Here is a 21,159-nt window from a genome sequence, read left to right as displayed (position 1 = left end):
GATATCTTTGAACTAATGTGAGAGAAATATAACTGTGTCCTAGTCTGACAGATACTAGCATGTCTTGTATTGTATGATGAACTATTAATACACATTGAATTTGAAATGGGATTAAATATAAAATCACAGATAATGGCAGGACAAAGAAAATGCCTGTTTCTGACACTAAAAGTACAGGTGTATCAGGAATATCGCAGTCCACACTGCACATGCTCTGTTGGTGAATGTTTCATTCAAAGCTTTCTGATGCATTGTGTCTTTCTTTCCTAGGTACTTTTACCTTCTGCCATGTGTTTGTCACATTTCCTTGTATTGTAAACTGTTTGTCTTGATTATTGGCTGGATAATGAACAATGTTTTAGATACTTCTACTTCTTCTACTACTACTACTACTACTACTACTACTAATGATGTTAATAAAGACAATGACAGATACAAATTTACAGTTACAAATTTAAAATGACAATAGGCCTTCCTGGCAGTAAATATGACATGATTTACCTACACATCTGACTTTTAGTTACCACACTCTGTGATATATGATTGTTGATCAACACTATGACATAGGAAAAAACACTAGTCAGACGTCATCTCGTCAAACAGACTTACAGTCTAGAGTAACCTACGTCATTAGGTTTGATGTTTTGACTCACAGAACAGGTATATGAGTGAGGGAAAGGGAGGAGAGATAGTCAGGGAAAAGAGAGCTGGTTGAAAGCTATTTATAATATGCTTCACACAAATAATATTTGTTGTATGAGGGGGCCCAGTTCTCTTTGAGCTCCAGATATAACCATCTATGATGATAAAATGCCAGATTCAATAACCTTCACTGAGAAAGCTAGTGCAGAATTCAAAATCAGGCTAATACCATTGGAAAAATAGAAGTTTATAATGGAAGAAGGTAGTCTCTGTACCAGGCTCCTCTATGATTTCCAAACTTGCAAATTACACCCAGAGCTTCTAGAGATATTCCTACAAATAAATTAAACAGAGTCTGGTGATCAAATAGCCATGAGAGTAAAAAATGCAGGGAACAACATGATTTCTTTGCTTTCATTTGAAAGAGTCAGAAAAAGCTTCAGAGATTAAGATTAACTAAACAGACAGAATAATACTTATGATAATTCTATAAATATGATAACAAAAAAAAAAAAAAAAAAACCCATGATAATGGTTACAAATACTAATATATTTGCAGAGGCCAACATCTGAATCAATTAACATTGAAAACAAATTCAACTTTTACACCTGAGACAAAAAAATACATAGGGGCACAAACACATTTTTAAAAAAAGAACAAAAAAACTTACTGGAGTCAAACTTTCAAGTCCATTTCATTTTTAAGTCAAAACATGGAACCCAAGGATGCTAGATGAACTGAATTGTATGCTGTTTTAATACTTTTGCTTTTTCAATTTTGTCATTGTGTTAGTTTTGAGCATCACTGCTACAGCAACAATTGAACGAAACAACAAAAAACTACATACACCATTTAAACAGACATCCTATGTTAACTTAGAAAATAAGTCTTCTTCAACTCAGGAAGAAAGAAAGTGGTAAAAACGAAAGAGCATTGAATTGCACTAACAAATATACACAGCCTGCCTGCAAGCCACAGGAGGCTGCTCTTCCTTCTGACAGTGTATTTATACAACTTTTATCACAGTTACTAACTGTGTATACATGAATTAAACAAACTGCTCCAAGGCTTTGCTCATTTTTACCATCCGTCTCTGTTTGAAATTGTAATCCTAGCCAGCAAGACAGAATAAATTGTATGATTTATGACAGACTGCAATCAAATATCCTACTTTGACGAGATCTTTTCACAGCCTCTCTTTCTTCGTATGGTCTTCTTTTCAATTCAATGAAGACAGAGATAAAATTATCATTTGACAAATAGCAAGGCATGACGGAAAAATCATTTAGCTTTTGCTAGGGTTCCCAATGTTTACAAATTCATACCTTCTTGATTTGAAAAGGTATATATAAATAAAAGCCATCAAAGCAAACACACATGGGCAAACTATTCAGCATGTTGACACACAGTATTTGTTATCACATGCAAAGAAATATTACATTTATCACTACAATGTACGTGTTATCCTCTTCAATGCTCACTTCTCTGCTATCATGAATGCACCACATATTTATTAAACAATTTCATATTGTTACATGTTTCTATGATTTCATCTTACTGCATTATTGGTCACCATCTTGTGAAATATAGTTTCTTTTTCACCTTCTACTTGTAGTTGGGTAATTCTGTGAAGTTGGGGCACAAAGTGTAACATTTTAGCATAGCTCAATACTAATTATGCTATACATATATTGTTTATAGGCTTTACATTTGTATTGAGACCATACATTTTCCTGGAAATTTGTGCCATTCAGACTCAATTTTGATGAAGTTATTAAAACGATATGTAACGGTGTCCTGCAGCATCGTGACGTGTCCATGTAGCATCGTGATAGTTAAAATCTGGTCCTAAAAGACAAATTAATGCAATTAGCTTGACCAAAATTTGATATAATATGCATAATTACTAGATTAGTCAGATGCTAAATATCTTAACTCTCCTTTCCACAGTTTTACTTTTACAAGAAAATTACACAATGTGTCACTATGCTACGCGGTGTCCACCAAATGTCACAAAAAAGGACACCGCATAGCATCGTGATACATTTTGTAATTTTCTTTTAAAATTAAAACTGTGAACAGGAAATTTGAGATATTTAGCTATCTCATTCATATCTTGTAAATATGCATATTGCATCAAATTTTGGTCAAGCTAATTGCCATAATTTGTCTCTTAGGACCAAATTTTAAAATATCACGATGCTACATGGACACGTCACGATGCTACAGGACACTCCTACATATTGTTTAATAACTTCATCAAAATTGAGTTTGAATGGCACAAAATTTCCAGGAAAATGTGCGGCCTCAATGCAAATGTAAAGCCTGCAAACAATAAATGTATAGCATAATTAATATTGAGTTATGCTGAAATGTATTTTTTAAATATCACGATGCTACATGGACACTGCCCCAACTTCATGGAATTACCCAGTTGGGAACAATGAAAACTTCACTTTGTAATAATGTATTGTATTATGTTGAAAAAATGGATCTCAGATAATTTTCATTAAAACTTTTTAGCTTTCTACGACTTACTGTTCACATGGCTTGTTTTCCTGGTTCCAGAATAATTCATTAGCGTCTCCACATGCAGAGCTGAACATAAGTAAATTTCTATGACAACAGCAAGGACATTAAAAGCAAAGGTTGTGTTTGAAGCTGAAAGGAAAACAAGCAGCTTGGTATTGGCTCCAGGGATCCTACCAGCATTATGCACATACAATTATTACTGCAGTAAACATAATCCTGTCAAAGCTGTGCATAATTAATGACATCTGAATACATATTACATGGCTGCAACATATCAGCCAGAAGCAGTGGTAGGGATAAATTCATTTCCAAGATAACATCAGGATCTCCCCACATGCCTCACAGACTGACTGTATCTACTATCTCAATATTTCAACACAAACAAATAATCATGCTAAATATTAGATTGTTTATATTCTTTGTATGATATTAGAGTCAAAACAACATGAACTGCACCAAGCTAATCACATTCAATGAATATTATTTTTCAACATGATGAGTCTACATGAAAAAGCTTCATCAAGAAGCGATTTAAACAAACATGCATGTTTCAGTTATTCCTACAAACTAACAAAGGAATTTTCATCATGGGGAAATAATTGTTTGATTGTGTGTGTTCAGGGCCCCAGGAAGAAGAGTACATGCCTACTGATGGGGCTACCCTGTGGAAATATGACTGACTGAATGAATAAATGAAAATAGCTATAAACACAAAATTTTCATTATTCAAGCTACACCAAGTTTTTGATAAACACACAGGCTTAACATACTGTACAAGAAAAAAAAAAGACATATAAATAGAAAGAGTAAAAAAGTGAGAAAAAGAGTGAACACAAAGAAGACAGGATAAAGAGGGAAAAACTGATGAAGAGCATCAGCCTGAAGTCACTAATGTGATAAGCCTAATCATTTCAACTTGTGTGTCAAAGTCTTGATGAATGGAAATCATATGATAGCTTGAGAGGAGCAACCCTTTCTGGAAGGCAAGTCTGGATTTCCAAGATGGTAACATCCTGCCTCAGGAATGAAGACTTCACATTGCCACTGCCAGTTAGTTGAATAATAGTTTGCCCCAATTTCCGCAGTGTTACCCTGTCTTTAAATCCTCCATTCTATTCAACATATGAAAGGCTTTCAATCCCACTTGCAAACTCCTTTTGTGACGCTTTCTTTATTGGTTGTCATGGTGATATATTTGGATTGCATCCCAAGGGGGGACAGTGAGCTGAGAGTGCAGTCTTTTTCTTTCCCCCGTTTCTCTCTTCTTTTTGGTGTGTTCCTGTTTCGCTAGATGCTAGCTTCCATTATTGTCACACCCTCAGGGAGAAAAGAACACCCAATGAAACGGGAAAATTCATTAGGAGTGCCCAAGAAAAGCAGAAGGAAGAGGTGAAGGGGTAAATGAGAGTGAGAAGAAGAAGGGTGAATCTGGGAGAGTGAATTAATCACTGTGATGGACACTCCTGTGTATTTTCTAAACAATGTCCTGACATGGCTGCTATTTGGAAAGCAAACATGACAATCTCATGAAAACGTTAAGACTTGGGTGTTGGACAATGCTTACTTGCCATGTGAAGTCACAATAGAAAGTGCAGGATAATTACTGCATAATTGCATTATGTCCTTATCATCACATGAAAGTGTTAAGGATCAATAATCCAAGGCTCTTGTAGCATTTGTAATAACTTTCCTATATCAAGTTTCAATGTGTACATGTTTCATTCCATATCTTGAGTAACGAGCATGCATTACTGATCTCAAACCTTGTTATCATTCATCTAATAATTGGCAGTTGTTTCTGGGAACCAGTAAGCATTTAGTCTGTAACCTCAGCACTGATCTCTTTAGTCTGTAACCTCACCACTGATCTCTCTAGTGGATATAGCTCCCACATCTTCCCTCGCAGGCAGCCATAGAGCCAGGTACCATCCCTCAGCCTCTGGCTACCAGCTGCCAGGGTTACATCAGAAAGGTGCTGACGGGCGGCAGAAAACATGTTAGACTTTAGTGCCGGTGTCACGATCATTACAGATCACTGTGTCACACTATCTTGTCAGATTCTTGTGACAATGAATCCTGAATTGTAGGCAGTGGATTGGTACAGAGTGAGTTGACAGCAAAGAATCATGAAGAGAATTCAGCAAACAGTGGCTAGGATGTGAAAGGGTAACGATAGTTGGAGAGGATCTTAATGCCATCAACAGAGATCGTCTATTTCTGCAGAGCAACACTCTGTGCCTAGCATCGATGATGAAACGTGAGCCTCCATTAATAGCCAGCCCCATCTGTCAGCTTCCATTGCCCAAAATTACTATTCCACTTTCATTGACCAATTTTAATCTACTTTCTTTAGTATTGGTCACATCGCCATGGATACATTCCTTTGTGTCTCCCTCTTAATCATATTTCCCCTAAAGACACACCTTTTGTTCTCCTAGCTAGATCCTCGTATGATTCACAGATCACTTCAATTTCACTGAAATAGAACAGTCATCTTTAAATTGCAAGGATTTGAATGGCTCAAAGAGAATTTTGAGAGACGGCAAGGAAGTGAGAAAGACTACTTGATGTGAGCACAGTCTGGTGTCAGCTGAAGCAAAGAGAGTGAAGGTATGAATGTAACTGTGTGAAGTGATTTTTGATGACATCAAGTTAAAAGAGTGCAATGCCTTTGGTCAGGATTTTACAGCATTAGTTAAGACAGCACGGTATTATAACATGTATGATAACCTATGATTGCTTACTAGAAAAATTATTAGACTTGAAATTTTCTCTTAATTCTGGAGTAAACTGGTTTCAAATTTAATCAGAAATGGAAGGCTGGTGTGGAAATTTGACACTTTATATACACCTACTAGTAAAGGGTTTTATTTGTACCAAACTGCAGAGAGACTCTGTATTGAAGACAATAGGACCAGAGACAAACACATGAGGAATGCTGGCATGGAGGATAAAGACCATGAAGTGTAAATTGTGCTTGTGATGTGCTGAATTCTACCTGTATTCATCCATGATGCTTGTACAGAACTCCTAGCTCCTAATAAATAAAAAGAATTACATACAGTATGTACTTTCAGCAAAACAAATTCAAATGCCATGACAGACATAGAAGGCTGAGAGAGAAAGATTCAGGGAAAAGAAGAGAGAAAAAGAGAGAGAAGAGTGGTTATTTGAGGGAAGTAGGAACCAGTGAATGCAGGCAACTAGTGATAGATACAGACACACATATTTGGTTCTATGTTTAAATAGCACAGGATGACAAGAAAGAAAGAGAAGCCCCTTTCATGAATTTTTCCCCTGTCTCTGTAAAAGAGGAGGGGATGGTGAGAGTTAGAGGCACGCGGATGTTCCCTATTGTCATGCAGATTTCAGTGAAACCCTGTTTGAATGGGACTTGTGGCAGGTGCCTGATTCACAGCCAATCTCTCTCTCTCTCCCTCTCTCTTCCCATAGCTATCACACTGTCTTTCTTTCTTTACAATATTCCTTCCTATGTCCTACCAAGCATGTCTTTCATTCAAAAATTTCTTTGTCTTTCTGTCATGATTTTTTTCTCCTGCATACCACTCATGTCTATCACACACAAAATCAAACAGTTGTCAGCCTTTCTTTTTTCGTACCTACACTTATTCAGATGGTATATTTCCTATACACATGCAATAAACGTACTAAGCTTTTGTTTTTCTTTTCTAATATCCCTTTGTAATATCTCTATGTAAAAGTACTGGAGAAGTATCAAAATTCTTCCTCTGCATGTCACGGGTAATTTTCTATTTTTCTTATTTGGCTCCTGTCTTTAGGTTTACATCTATTTCTTGGTCTTCTTTTCACCTTAAGGTAAGAGAAACAGACAGCCAAGGGGGTTTCTATATGAATTGCATCCATTATTAAGAGAGTATCGTCAAACTGTGTCAAAGACTTCAGAATAGCTGAACAAAAAGTCACAGGATAACAGCATATTTTCACTGGCATGCTTTGTAGATTGAGATTAGGGTGTTAATACACTTTCAATGTTTATCAGCTGTTGTTGGGGGGGGGGGAACAGAGCTTTTAAGTATGTATGAATGTAAAGTATGAAGACACACACATGTATTCATAGAACACTCAACAGTATGCAGACTAAACATATTTCATGATACTGAAAATGACTTCTCCTCTAGGATTATGCAGAATGAATTGAAATGGCTTCTAAACAGGAGAGGTATATCATACATCTCATATTTGCCTTCTACAGTGTATGATAGAAGCTAAAAACACTCAGAGCATGTTATTTACCCCTTATCATTCATATCTACTTCCAATGAATATCACAAAAAGATTAATATTTTAAGCAAATATGTAAATTGTTTAAGCTTTTCATTATGCCCCTATTATATTATCTTGCATCTTCTTACTGCACAGATATGGTTTCACTCATATGCATTGTTTTTTTCCCATTTAAACAAAATTACTGCTGTTTAAAAATGAAACAGAAATAAGAAACAGTAGTCAATTGAATTATAGAGAATACTGAACAAAGTTTCAAAGAATTTTCAGGTCAATTATGCACAGAAAATATGCACTATTAGTGCTTTGTCTGCTCTTTGCATTAACGAGTACAAAATTATTAACTCTTAAAAAAAAATCATGGAATGTATAGGATGTGCATTTCTTTCTTTCTGTTTCTTGCAGTGAATAATCACATCTTCCAAATTAAGTCTTAACTGCCCGCAAAGGTTCATAATTGTTTAGCACATCTCCAAGCTTTCACAGAATTCTACATCTCTCTGATAAAACAAGATTTGCTTTATTCCCGGGTGCTTCATTACCATTAATTAACCTAAATTTACTCCTTATGGAAAATACATTATCTTGCTCACTGATAAGCTGAAATTATTGATACCTGCTACAAATTAAGGAATGAATTCTGATCTTATTCATTTCTCCAATTAGATAGAAAATAAATTGTTTTACCATGTTCACTTCTGAGACAAGTACAGATGATACTGTTTAGTCTCATATTGATATATCAATCATGAATCAAGATAATCCATATCATGTTTTTCAGGGAATATTATGCAATTTAAACTAAAATACGCACTTTTATGTGAAGTTAATTCATTTCTTCCATGCTCTGATCCTTCATAGGACACACACATCTAAAAATTTTATAATATTAAATACAGGCATAAAATGTCCAGCTGTGATGCGATGCTGGTAAATGTGTGATAGCAGAATGCAATGCTTTGCATGCAGTCATGTCCAAATAAAATGACCATAAACAAAACACACATACACACACTGATATACTGTAGACAGACAATGTGTTGCCCATTGTGGCAATGCATATTACTAGATTCAATGATTACAGTAGGTTGCAAGGTCATTTTCAAGTTCAAGTCAGAAAGATTGAAATTGTTATAAAGGGAGAATAAAGTATGATTTGAGAAAGTAAAATCTCCTTTGAGGTGATTCTATGGAGTCCAGTAAGCATACCTGTATCATAGAAAGAGGTCAGTATTGGCAGTGCAGCAAATTGTGCAAAGTGTTAAATAAATTGGCTCTGTGCACGCAAATATGGACTTACATAAACCTCGACGCTATAATAAAAACTTCTCTATAATTAAACAGAATGGATAATATCTACAATGAGAATGTCATTGCTTTTTTTTTATAGGTTTACATCAATAAATACAGCATCAAGCACAAGAAACAAAGCATGTAAAGTTCATCAAAGATAAAATATTGGAAAAAACAGTGTATAAAAGCCGTCTCTTTCATTTCCAATGTTTGACAATGCCTTCATAAAGAAAGATGGATTTGGGGTATAAAAATGACACTTGTGTTTGCTGGATATACAATAAGAGAGTGGGCTTCAATATGTTGTTTCACTGCTATCTTGTTTTCTTCCATTTTGATGACTCACAGTATTAATGGATGATGATGTGAAAGATAGCAGCACTAATAAACTCTTTAATGTCCTCTGTTGTTAATGAGAAGCAGGAAATGTGATTCTCGAGGCTCACTGCACCACAACACCCCTTTTACATCAGTACCCACTAGGACGAGGTCATAGATGATCTCCTTTTTAAAATCACTTATATGTAATATGGCATCCTCTGCTTGGATATACTGCTTGCTTGTATGATTGTTTTTATCTACAACTTTAATCTCCATCCCCTCCTCCCTGGCTATGTATTGGTATACTAATGGTTTGATTTCAAACTCATTTTGAGTAAGTATCCCATCTAAAAGTTGTCATCTCCAATATGGAGCCATCCCTGGAACCATCAACCTTGAGCTTAATGTGCACAATCAAAATCATCAATACAATAATGGTTGCGGATTCTTGCATAATTGCCCTGGGAACATAAGGTAGTTACACCAAGCTGGGGGGAAAACCACTTTGAGGCAAGGACAATTAGGGACAATTTAAGGAAAACAAGCCTGAGACCATTACTGTTTGTTGTTAGTGTGTCTTCCTGGATGGCATTGCACTCTTTTGGCACTGACCTTCTCTCATGGAGCACAACTCACACACGCTGTGAGAGACAAACTGAAGCTAGCTCTCTGGACATCACAATGCCAGAAAGACAAGTTCACTGCCAAGACGATTTGCCTGATGGGTCAGCACACGGTCGCTCACTTCAACTTTGATTAGGGCTAAATCAAGCTGCTGTTGTGCCTTATGGAAACAACATACAATCACTGCCCTGATTCCAACCTTTCAATTATCTGGGTCGGCAGAGACAAGTTGTCGTTTCATGTCTAATTTAAAAACAAACTTTGAGATGAGGACCCATGCAGATTGGGAAATTGCAGCATTAGCTGAAAGACATATCTCCCTTGTATTTTCTCTCTCTAGGAATGAGATTACTTACAATTCTTAAACAAATACATGCCTTTTGCATATATATTTTTTGCCGAAAAATAACCTACAACTGCTATACCTTATTTTGTAACATTTCTTTCATTTCTTCTGGATGAACCTGCTTTATACACACATTATTGGTTCCTTAGATACCATGTTGTGACTGTCACTTTCTTTTTATGTAGTCTGAATCAGTCAAATAATGTTCACAAATTCTTGCTTTACTGTGCCAAGATGGAAAATAAAGCAAAAAGCAACCAAGTGACCTAGCATGGAATAGTTCATTCTAAACATCTTGATTGTATTATTCACTTTGCAAGTATGCTTAGTCTTCAGTATGATGTTTAGTCCTTTAGTTGAATTTTAAGCAGTATGCTTGTATGCAAGACTTGCTTCACTGGAATGAGAACAAAAATATATTCTGTTTGTAGTTACTCATATCCCCTCTCAAGAAATTTTGTGCACAAAGCTTCAAATATATATATACAGTATACCTATTTCTTTAAATCAATTTCTTTCAAACGGAAAGTGTAGGTTGGATGAGAAGATTTGACCTGTCACACCCAATATCCCTTTCATGATACAGACAGAATTCAGACACAAACGAAGGACAGGGCCTGACATATATGGCTGTAACTTTCACATTGAATATAATATGATATTAAATGCTTATTACTGGCAGTAGAGTTCAATGTGTACAATATTCAACACCCCACCCCCCTAAAAACACCATAGAGACCTGGATGAGATACAGAAAATACCTTTCTTATGTTGTCATGGCAGCAAATCATAACATATTGGAAAGGAAATTGTGTGTGTCCATGGCCATGAGCTTCATGCTTGTGTGTGTGTGTGTGTGTGTGTGTTTATGCATGTGTGAGAGAGAAAGGGAGGGGGAGGGGTAGGATTAATGAGATAGTGAAGGGTAGGAATGGGGGAGGGGGTAAGGGATTGTGGAAAGAGTGCCATTCTAAACCCTCTCGCCCATGTGGGAACAGAGCACTAGTAAGTCCTCATCTTTCACCCAACGCATTAGATAAGGTAAACATGTCACAGTCAGGATGATAAATCATCTTCCCTCTTCACCCTCCCATAGTCGCCTCTACGTTTAACCCATACAATCTCACCTCATCTTGCTGCTTCTTTACACATGGAGAATAAGACTCCATATGGAGTAAGCAGTTACATAGGAGGAGTGTGCTTAGCCATTTTTACAGCAAAGATAAAGAGAAAAATACACTAAAACTTGTGTTATATTTTCAAAGTCTCACACTCAAACTGATTTTTATACCAAACTGACCGTTCTACTTGTCTTGCTCCTGTGGTCATGACAGAGGGAGGAGTAATACAAGGCTGTGCAGAGAGAGTTTGAGTAGATTCAGACTGGAGACTGTGCACTGGGATCTCTGAAGAAATACCTGGAAACTGGCATTGTACAGGTTCAGACTGGAGAAATCTTGGAAATATTTCACTGACAAAGGATGCGTGAGACTACAAACCATCTGGTAGGATTAAGAACACATTCAGCATACAAGACTGGTGGGTTCAGTGTGAGTGAAAGACATGCCACTTCTTTGGCCTGCTGGAAGAGCAGTGCCATGATAATCAACCCATTGATTGTAGGCATTTTTGGCAAGACAAGATGTGGGTAGAATGACTGTTTGATTTGCTCAGACTGTACAACAAGTTAAAATTTGGGAAAGTGCACTCAGCATTCATATAATACCATAAAGATTTGAAACTTGCATGAGAAAACCACACAAGATGAGTGGAAGCTACGTTCATATTCACAGTGCCTATTCAGAACACACAAATTTACAGAGGATTATACCTAAAACTCAATAAAACAAGACTATTGGAATATCAGAATGAATTCAAATTATTTTGGTTATAAAGCATTTGCCAACAACCTGGATGCCCTAACAGAATCATGTAGTACATAGACTGTGATGAATTAAAGAGACTATCACTATTCATAGATTATCCATGGGAGCCCCATGTTTTCACTGCACTGTGGAATGAATTAGCATTTCATTTTGATACCTTATTCACACCAATTTGCCAACTTTGAAAAAATCCCCTTTTTTCAATCTTACATTCAATTACCACTTCTGTTCACATAAACTGAAATATACAGTTTTTGAATATTGATTTTTGCAATGCAATGTGAAAACCATTACTGTAAAAGTGGATATTTTTGCGCAACTAATTTTTCACGCTTGGCCACGTAAGAAGAGTTTCGTGTGCTTTTAATTTTGCGAAATCAAGACATCAGCTACTGGAACATATGGCACGTAAAAATATTTGCGTTGCTTTTATTTTCTCGCTAGCTTCTAGTTGCGCGAAATCCGCGAAAATTTCAACACCGCGAAAATTTCCACTTTTACAGTATTTGTTGTGTGTGGACACACATACACAAAATTATAAAACTCTGGAGATACAAATCACCATGCAAAAATTGATTTGCTTGACTTTTTATGAAAACTCTTGTGACACTTTGCCCTGTATAGCATTTGTGAATGGCAGGTGAAGAAACCATCAATTCTGTTTTAATCCCACAATGCAACTTGCAACACTAGGTCTACAAACATTTGGGTGCCGGGGTCAAGTTCAAGTCATTGTTTAGGCAAATGCAGCCTGGATATTCAGAGCCTCAATTTGCAGCTGATTGATTTGTATTTTCATATTGTTGTGTGTGAACAGTGGCAAATAAAATTGGTTTTCACAGTGCGATGCAAAAAACCGATAACTCCTGTGTGTGAATGTAGCTACTATTCATAAAAACAAAACAAAACAGGGAACCTTAAAACTGAGCTGAAGAGACTTAATGAAACAAACTTCAGTTTTGTTTGTAAATGACGGGTAAGATTTTTCTTCCACGACTTTTGATGAGCTTGGCTCTAATAGGCAGAATGTTAGTTTATCTAGGCCTCTGTCGTTCAGTATCATTCATTATTCCATCCATTGTAACTTCTTCAAAATCTTCTCATTCATTTACAGAGAGTGTATCATTTCATGGAGCAAAGCAGCTCTAAAGGAATAACGTTCATAACGTTCATGACATGACCGAGTCATGCATTTTCAGAAGAGATGATAAAACCTAGGGTTTTTTCCTTTTCCTGCTTTGCATACATTTTCTTCTATCCACTGATAGATACATAATCAGGTTGTCAATATTGTATTTGCAGAAACTGACTCCACTGATTTTTATCCCCCTCAAATTCACAACTGGGAAGTCATGAATCTAGAGAGAGAGAAAAAAAAGAAAGAAAACCAAACTAGAAGTTCATTTCCCACAGTCCACCTACGGTAGTCAGTGCAATAAGGTACAGTCACATGTGTGTCTATCCCACTAAACAAATAATGCCATAGGAAACTGGCTAAATAGTTCTTGTCTTTCAAAGTCAAGCTAATCTGGTTTAGATATGACACAATATTTTTCCAGCAAGAATATGAATCATCAAAATACTTCTTGCATTTAATAAGCAAAAGCTGAATTTATATTCAAATCAAGTTGTTCAAGCATGTGGCACATTAGACATCAAAATAATTCTACGATCCTCATAAATTACACACTTCATGACAGATTTAGTGGCATTCACTCTCTGAAAGCATAAAGTGGCAATTTCTTCAATAAGGTCGGAGTGTGTCGAACACAAGATTAAAAAATTGTATGATAAAGAGAGTCAATATTTCAGGTTATCAATCACTGAAATTAAATTGTTCTGTGAAATCAGGAAAAAATAGAGTGATTGCAAGATTTGAAAGGAAGGTGGCCAGGGAGGAAAAGCTTGTGAGACTGATTGATATGGGATTCATCATTTTTTAAAATCATATTTATTCAATTTTGTTAAATCATATTTATTCACTTCCATTCAAATAAAAACAGGATTTGTGTTCGGTATATATCTGTACAATGTTAACAAAATTCACCATTGGTCACAGTTAGCATAAATAATAATTCCTTTAGTGTGTGCTATTCTTGCCCTTGGGAAAACCGTTTTCTATCAGCAGGCCATAAAAAGACCTATTTCACAGCAAGGACTACATCTTGACAAGTTTGTTTTCTCTTTCATACAGTCCCCACTCCTTGCAGCTGAGATGTGTGCATGATTTGACAGAGACTACCATTTTCACTTCTACCCTCACTCAGGTATAGTGACTGCCAGCCTTCTATACCATCCCATCTGCAGGGCAGTAGGCGGCTGGCTCCCGCTAAACGACAGACACCCATCGCACAAACCCCGCGACATTGAACAGAGAAGCACAGTAGCAAGACGCACGCAAGCCTCCGGCTTTGAAGTCAATCAATAGACGGGGTTGTAACACGACTCGGCCGCGGGAGAAATCACGTTATCTCTCCTCAATCCCGTCCGCAAGTTTACGCAGCAGCTCCGAGAGGATTCTCCCTCCAAATTCCCTCCTTTTTTTTTTGTGACATCACCCAACTGGGTAATATCGGCACGTTTGCCATGCTCACGTCGCAAAGTGATGACTATCCCTAGGTATAGCGTATAACCCTCGCCAGGGGGTGGAAGCGATGAGGCTAACATCCATTGATGAAGTGATGGTCTACTAATTTAAATGATAAGCAACACATATAGATTGAAAAAGAGAGGAAGGGAGAGGAAAAGAGGGTGAGTTCCTGAGGTCAGAGGTGAATGTACTGTGGAGAGAAAAGCAACAATCCTCTGTCTTACAGGGGTCCTCTAATACCACCTGCTTCTCTTGTCACACTAATCGATGCTTCCACAATGTTTGATGGTATCAACTGATGCATTTCTTTTAGTGACCACCATCCTTCTATCTTCTAATCCATCAAATGGATTTCAGAATTTGGTCAGCTTCTCTCATGGCAACCCCCCACCCAAAAAAAAAAAAAAAAACAACCAAAAACAACTGAAACCTGTTTTGTGGTATTCACCTGAAATTTCCTGCCATGCACACATCTCGCCAAAATGCACCAGAATCAATGGAACACAGGATTCATTGACATACTGGTATTGGTCAGCTGTGGACATTTCTGACCACACTATGAAGTAGACAATGACTAGCAGTGCTTTGTGTGGAGATGGGCCAAGGGGCATAGCAGTCACCACAATTGGATGATAGTAACTGACCAAGAAAGGAATATCATAAAAGGAGAACAGCATCTGAGAAAAGAGAGAAAGCATTAGTCAGCGGGAATACCTTCAAGTTTCCGTCAGCACAGAACCCACATTTGTATCGGTGTTGTGGGAAATTAGTTACCAACTGCTACAAAACACAGATGACAGGGAACAATCTTTGTTGTAAATGGAAGCTGAAGGGCAATAACGGTACCTGCAATTTGGAAGGGGAGGGGGTTTCTAATGATATTACCCCCTCCAGCTTCCACTCCTCTAACGAGGTACGTCTTGCAATTGCCAGTGACAGACAGAACTTGCCAAAAAACAGCCAAATTATTACCAAATGATTGGCCAACTTCCTCCATAAGATATTTAGTCTGTACTTTTGTACTCTTGTCGAGGAGGAGATTCTTTTTTCTCCTCCTCTGTGGATGCAATGGGAGGATGAAGACCTTCTGTGTGCTAATACAAACTGGCAAGGAATTCTAGCTTTTAATATCGGATGTTGGTGATGTAATGGGATGCGAAGGATCAGCACAATCGGGCAAATAAAAATCCCAGTTTACCAGGGCTGGGAATTGAGACAGATTCCTTGCACTAAGCACTCTCGTCAGCTAAGTAATTCGGAGGAGGATATCAGCAGGAGGGGATTGCCTGCTTTCTTTTTTCTTCCTGCCTTTGACTTCTCTTGTCCCTCTTTCTGGGAGGAAACAGTGGGGTGACCTTCCCCCAACCCCAATTCATACTTTCCTCTGACCAACACATCAACCTCCGCTATCTTGTTGCTATGACAACAAGGCTAGAAATCAGGCTCAGGCAAACACTGTTCTAAATCTCTATGCTATATGCATAAGCACTCAGTAAAATGGTTTTGAAAACATAAGTGCTTCTCTTGCATAATAATAACAGCACCCCCAGAATAGCTTGCTTTATGGACTCATGGCACTCTACATCTAAATCATCATAATGCAAGGCCAAACGAAAAAATGCAAATGAAGTTTTGATTGCATGCAAATAGAAAGATATGGATCTGTGTTGCATGATGCAGTATAGAGTCACTGGCATCCTCAGCTGGTACAAGCATCCATTAGGATATGATTTTATACGTTAGTGTTTCATAATATCATATGAACGTAATCTGGAATATTCATTTCTCGAGACCAGGGGACAACCTAGATATGTAATTGAAAAAAGAAAAAGAAAAAAAAAACCAGCATATATACACTTCACTTTCCTATCTTTTTTTTTGCCCTCTAGCTTCAGCTGTCTCATAGAAAAGTTATTAGTGGCTGTAGAAATAAGTACCACACTTCTGTTGCTACATAGTGTATGTAGTACTATATATGGTCATGGAGGAGAACTAACAAGCAGCTATGATTATTCCACTGGAAGGGGCAGGAAAATGACTAGACTTGTATAACATCTAATCTCCTTAAAAATGCACAAATGAACAGATTATCAAATAGAATACATTTTGTTTCAAGTGCTGATTAAGGTTACATGTCCTTTTTAATTTCTGCTATATTGTTTCCGGGCAATGTCCAATTCAAAGTCTTATACAAGGATGGCTGATTAGCTATTCAAATCCACATTACATGCAGTTGTCATCTCACACCGAAAATTTGTCAGGAAACATTGACCTCACAAAGAAAACTATTTTTTGTTTTGATTCATGACGAACAATCTTCTTGCTGTTTTTTACGGAGGATGAACTTTTGCCAGTTTGAACAAAATCCCCACTGCATTACAAAGTAATCTTTATTTGTACTGTTTGTAGACTGAATTCTGCTTTTGGGAAAAGAATGATAATTATTAAAGTGGCAACAATGAGAAAACAGCAACAATAATGAATACAACAACAATGATAATATCAGTAATGATAATAGCAGTGGTAGTAGTAGTAGTAGTAGTAGTAGTAGTAGTAGTAGTAATAATAATAATAATAACAATATCAATGATAATAATAATAATAATGACAATAACTATAATAGTAATAAAACAACAACAAAAACAAAATTAGTGGTGAGATAGCTATATCATAATATGAAATGGTATCAATTTTACTTTTTGATACATCAATCAAGTCTTGCATTTGTAATCAAATTCTGCTTGGAATACGTATATGACTGACACAGAAGTCAGGAGTCTCATGCTACTTTCAGGTATGCATCTTTGGACATGAAGGTTTTAAAGTTTCAAACACAAATTCACTTGATTTGTGCAGGCACCATATGTTGTTTGTGCCATATATCCTTCAATAACATGGGAAATATAAGGCAAGAAAACAAGACGGGTAAGCTAGAGGCAAGTATATTTGATGCAACTTCGAGCTGTTCTACAAGAGAAAAAACACAATGCAACTATAATTTGATTTCCAATTCTCTATCCTTGAGCATGCTTCATAATGGTTATGAGAAGTAATATCTACCATGCACCTTTAACTTGATTACAATTCAGAAGAAAGTGAGAGGACATATTTGAATATAACCAAGAAGAAAAAAAAAAAAGAAGGGTCGAATAATGTAATGAGAGAAGCACAATGCAGGGATATGATATATTTGTGTATTAAGAGTACAATGTCATGTTGGAAGCATTTGTCAGGCTATATTGGGAAGGAACACCAATGTAATGCAAGCACAATAAGATTTCTGGCAGGGAAATTGTCCAGTGAGACTGCAGGTGCAGGACAACTCCTACAGGTTACACATTAGCCAGGAATACCAGCTGTGGTATGTAGGGAGAATTGTGGTAGCCTATCATAGTGTACTACATAACCTGTTGCATTTTGTCATCCCTGCACTGATAAGACAGACAAAAATCCCTTGCTCTCTCAAACTTTTGGGCTTTGACCATCCACTTTGTTCAACTTAAAATAAAAATTGTATCTGTATGTACTACAAATGATAAAAGCATAGTCTATGCTTATCTGTGAGAAATGTAAACATAGACAGTTTCAGTATAAAGATGACAGGTAGCAGACTGATTAATGAAGGAATGACAAACACGTTTGTCAAATCCTACTTTCATAAGCCTGTTCCATCTCTTACCACCTGTAAACCTTAATGAGATTTTCAATAAGGGAGCATACCAGCTACCTGCTAATTGGACACGTTACATAATGCAGGTGGTGCTCAAAAAGAAAAATAACATTATCTTCCAGCACAGCTTACCTTAGACAGAAAGTGATCAAAATCGTTATCAACTGCACAGAATCCTGCATCCATATCGATGGATATGGCCGAAGGACGCTGCACCCGGTTAAAAATCGCAATGTTCACGGTTGATTCAAACCCCAGTCAGTAAGGAGTAAGAAGAACGGTACAAAGAAGTCCAAGATGATGATCCCAAACCTGTTGTTTTTACACAGCAGATTTAAACATCCAGAATGAGAGGACCAGAACAAAGGATTCCATGAACTTTCTTCAATTCTATGAAAATCTGATAAACAAATAAGCCCAAGACTGGTAGAGGAAAATTATCCCAAGAAAGTGACGCGATCTCCAAACTTTGGAAGTAGGAGATGGGTGGAATCTAACTGGTGTCAGGAGGCCTCTGGCAGTTGGCGTAGTATCACCCTCAGGTAGTCAGGTAAGATAATGGGCTTCCGACAGACTCTTTGTAAAGATGACGTGTGGATGGGCTCTATAGCACACTGGTCCCTAGCGAGTCCGGCACTTGTTACCATAGCAGGCTGAAAGTCAGGCTAGTAGGTACAATACACGCACATGCACACGCGCCATCCATCCAAGAGAGAGAAGGAGAAAAAGCAGAGCATTGGCCCAAAGCCAAGCAGGGGCAGTTGATCTGTGTAAAAGCAGGGCTTTGAATAAAGGAAAAAGGTCCTGAGAACAGAGTGCGACATAAAACACACAGAGACACACACACACACACTTACTCACACAACAACATATACACACAGGCACATACGCATATTACTTGATACAGTGCAGAGGGGGTATTGCTAGTATACATAGTACATGCAACGCAAGACTGAACAAGAGAGTCGTCCGAAACAAAGCACTGCCACAACACGCGACAGGCCTTTTTTGCTTGTATTTTTCATTCCTCTTACCCCATCCCTGTTTTTTCCCTTCTCTCTCTCTTTCTCTTGTCCTGTCTTGACAATCACAACACCACAAGACTGGCTGTCACTCACCCTTCCCTTAACAACACTGAAACACAAAAGAGAAAGAAAGAAGGGGATAGAAGCCCAGTTTGAGACTCCGCCCCTCGCTCGCCAAGTCAGTCATGGTTGACTAATGTATGCATCTGCATCGTGAATGGCTACAGAGCTCTGTTTGTCATTCGTGCATAATGAGGTGGCGCACGAGCCTGGTGGAGGATACACGTGCCAGGAGACAAAGGTGGAGAAGGAATAATTGTTTGCCCACGTGCTGCTCAACAGAGAATGCCATTTATTGGAAGAAGTAATTGACCCAAGCAAAGCTCTTCCCACCACTGCTCACACTCCACCAACCAAACTTGGTCTCCAAACCCCAAAGTATCCTGGATGGTCCCCACTCACTCTCCCCCTTTGCTACCCTATGAACTACTTCTCCCACATTTTCTCAAACACATTTCAATTTTTCCCTGTTCTGTATCCCCCCATCCTCCCCTCCTCCTCCCCCCCCCCTAGGATCTTTACATTTTTTTTCTTCACTCATTTTGACCGTTTTATACTTCCCATGAAATAATCATGAACAGAATATGAGTTAACTCATTTTAACTTGGCTTTACAGAAAGCCTTATTTCCTTTCTCAAATCAGATTATCTATGAATATTTATAAATTGAGGACTATTTAAAAAACCCATATCATCCACAAGCTTATAACAAAGAATTTTGTTAAACCTGTATGGAATCTAATCCCTTATTAAATCAAGCAATATCATCTATTTGTTCTTCAGCCTACTCTCTCAGCCCAAATCTGCCTATTTCTAAATATCAACTGCTCTTAATTGTATGCCTTGTTGGATTCTCAGTTTGATGAAAGAGGCCTCACATCCACGGTCTAGCTCCCCTAACTTCTTATTTTACATAGTAATGAAGAATTTGTATCACTGTGAAAATGTTTCCACTGTTACTTCAAAGACACATACTTATTCCTCACGTCTGCCTTGTATTTCTTTTTCTTTACTTTGTTTATATAAATGTAATCATCATCATCCCTCTCTTCTAAATGCTTTGATTCTTTTCAGTACTTTTCATAGCCAGTATATCAACATCTATTCACTCTTCAGGGTTCTATCATTCTGCATGCGTAAAGGGGTCAGTCACTTTAAATCATGATTCTCCACATAGATATGTCTTTACACAATCTTGCTTTTTCCCATCACCGGGTGAACCTTTTATCTTGTTATTTGTCTCTTTCTGACAAAATGTCCATCCCTCTCTTAATCTCTTTCTTGATCTTATCCTTTAATCCTAATCCTATATTACTCTTTGTTTCCACTTTGTAGCATCTCTCCATACCCACTGCTCAAGAAACCTTCCCAGACATCAATCCAAAACTCACCTGATAATCTCCAGTAGCAACAGTAGTCAGTGTAGAGAGACAGTTCTGCACCAAGAGTGATGGAGGCAGGAACACTCCCTTGTCTTGCCCGAGACAGTGGCCGAACTACCAGTATGCTCTTGGTGGTGTTTTCCTTGTGTGTTGTGATCCTTTCAACTTAAATCAATCTGCTCAAAGTCGGTGTTTCTCAGCTGTGACCGGATTCTACTGAACAAAAATAACAGATAGCCATGGAAACACAACAAGGTACTTACCACAGATGATAAATATAACTGTATTTATGACACAATGACATAACAAAGAATGCTGCATGAACACAAATAGCAACAGTTACTATGCACAGGTAAAATTTATAAGGCTAAGAGCACAGCAGAAACTTGTACGATTTCAAACAAAGTGCATTACTGCTGCATCACACATCTTCACAATATCAACGCTACGCAATCTTCTGAACTTGCATAAAAAATTAGACAATAAATCCAACTCTACAGCTTGCTTTGAGACACATATTTT

General features: G+C 37.4%; 1 protein-coding gene across 3 annotated transcripts in view; it reads right to left on the bottom strand.

Annotated features, from left to right (window-relative positions):
- The window catches only part of LOC140232524 (TOX high mobility group box family member 4-like), a 96,606-nt gene extending 75,762 nt beyond the window's left edge, over positions 1–20,844 (bottom strand). For 2 of the 3 annotated variants that reach the window (XM_072312619.1, XM_072312620.1), the window contains exon 1: positions 18,304–18,932. In XM_072312619.1, the coding sequence (XP_072168720.1) occupies positions 18,304–18,357 (54 nt within the window). In that variant the 5' untranslated portion in view covers positions 18,358–18,932. Of the gene's footprint in view, positions 1–18,303; positions 18,933–20,646 lie in introns of those variants that run through there. The other variant, XM_072312621.1, reaches the window with a different exon arrangement.
- Positions 20,845–21,159: the final 315 nt, after the last annotated feature.

This window comes from Diadema setosum, chromosome 9 (genome assembly GCF_964275005.1).
Source record: "Diadema setosum chromosome 9, eeDiaSeto1, whole genome shotgun sequence".
Taxonomy (NCBI): Eukaryota; Metazoa; Echinodermata; class Echinoidea; order Diadematoida; family Diadematidae; genus Diadema; species Diadema setosum.
This window is presented reverse-complemented; position numbering and strand designations above follow the sequence as displayed.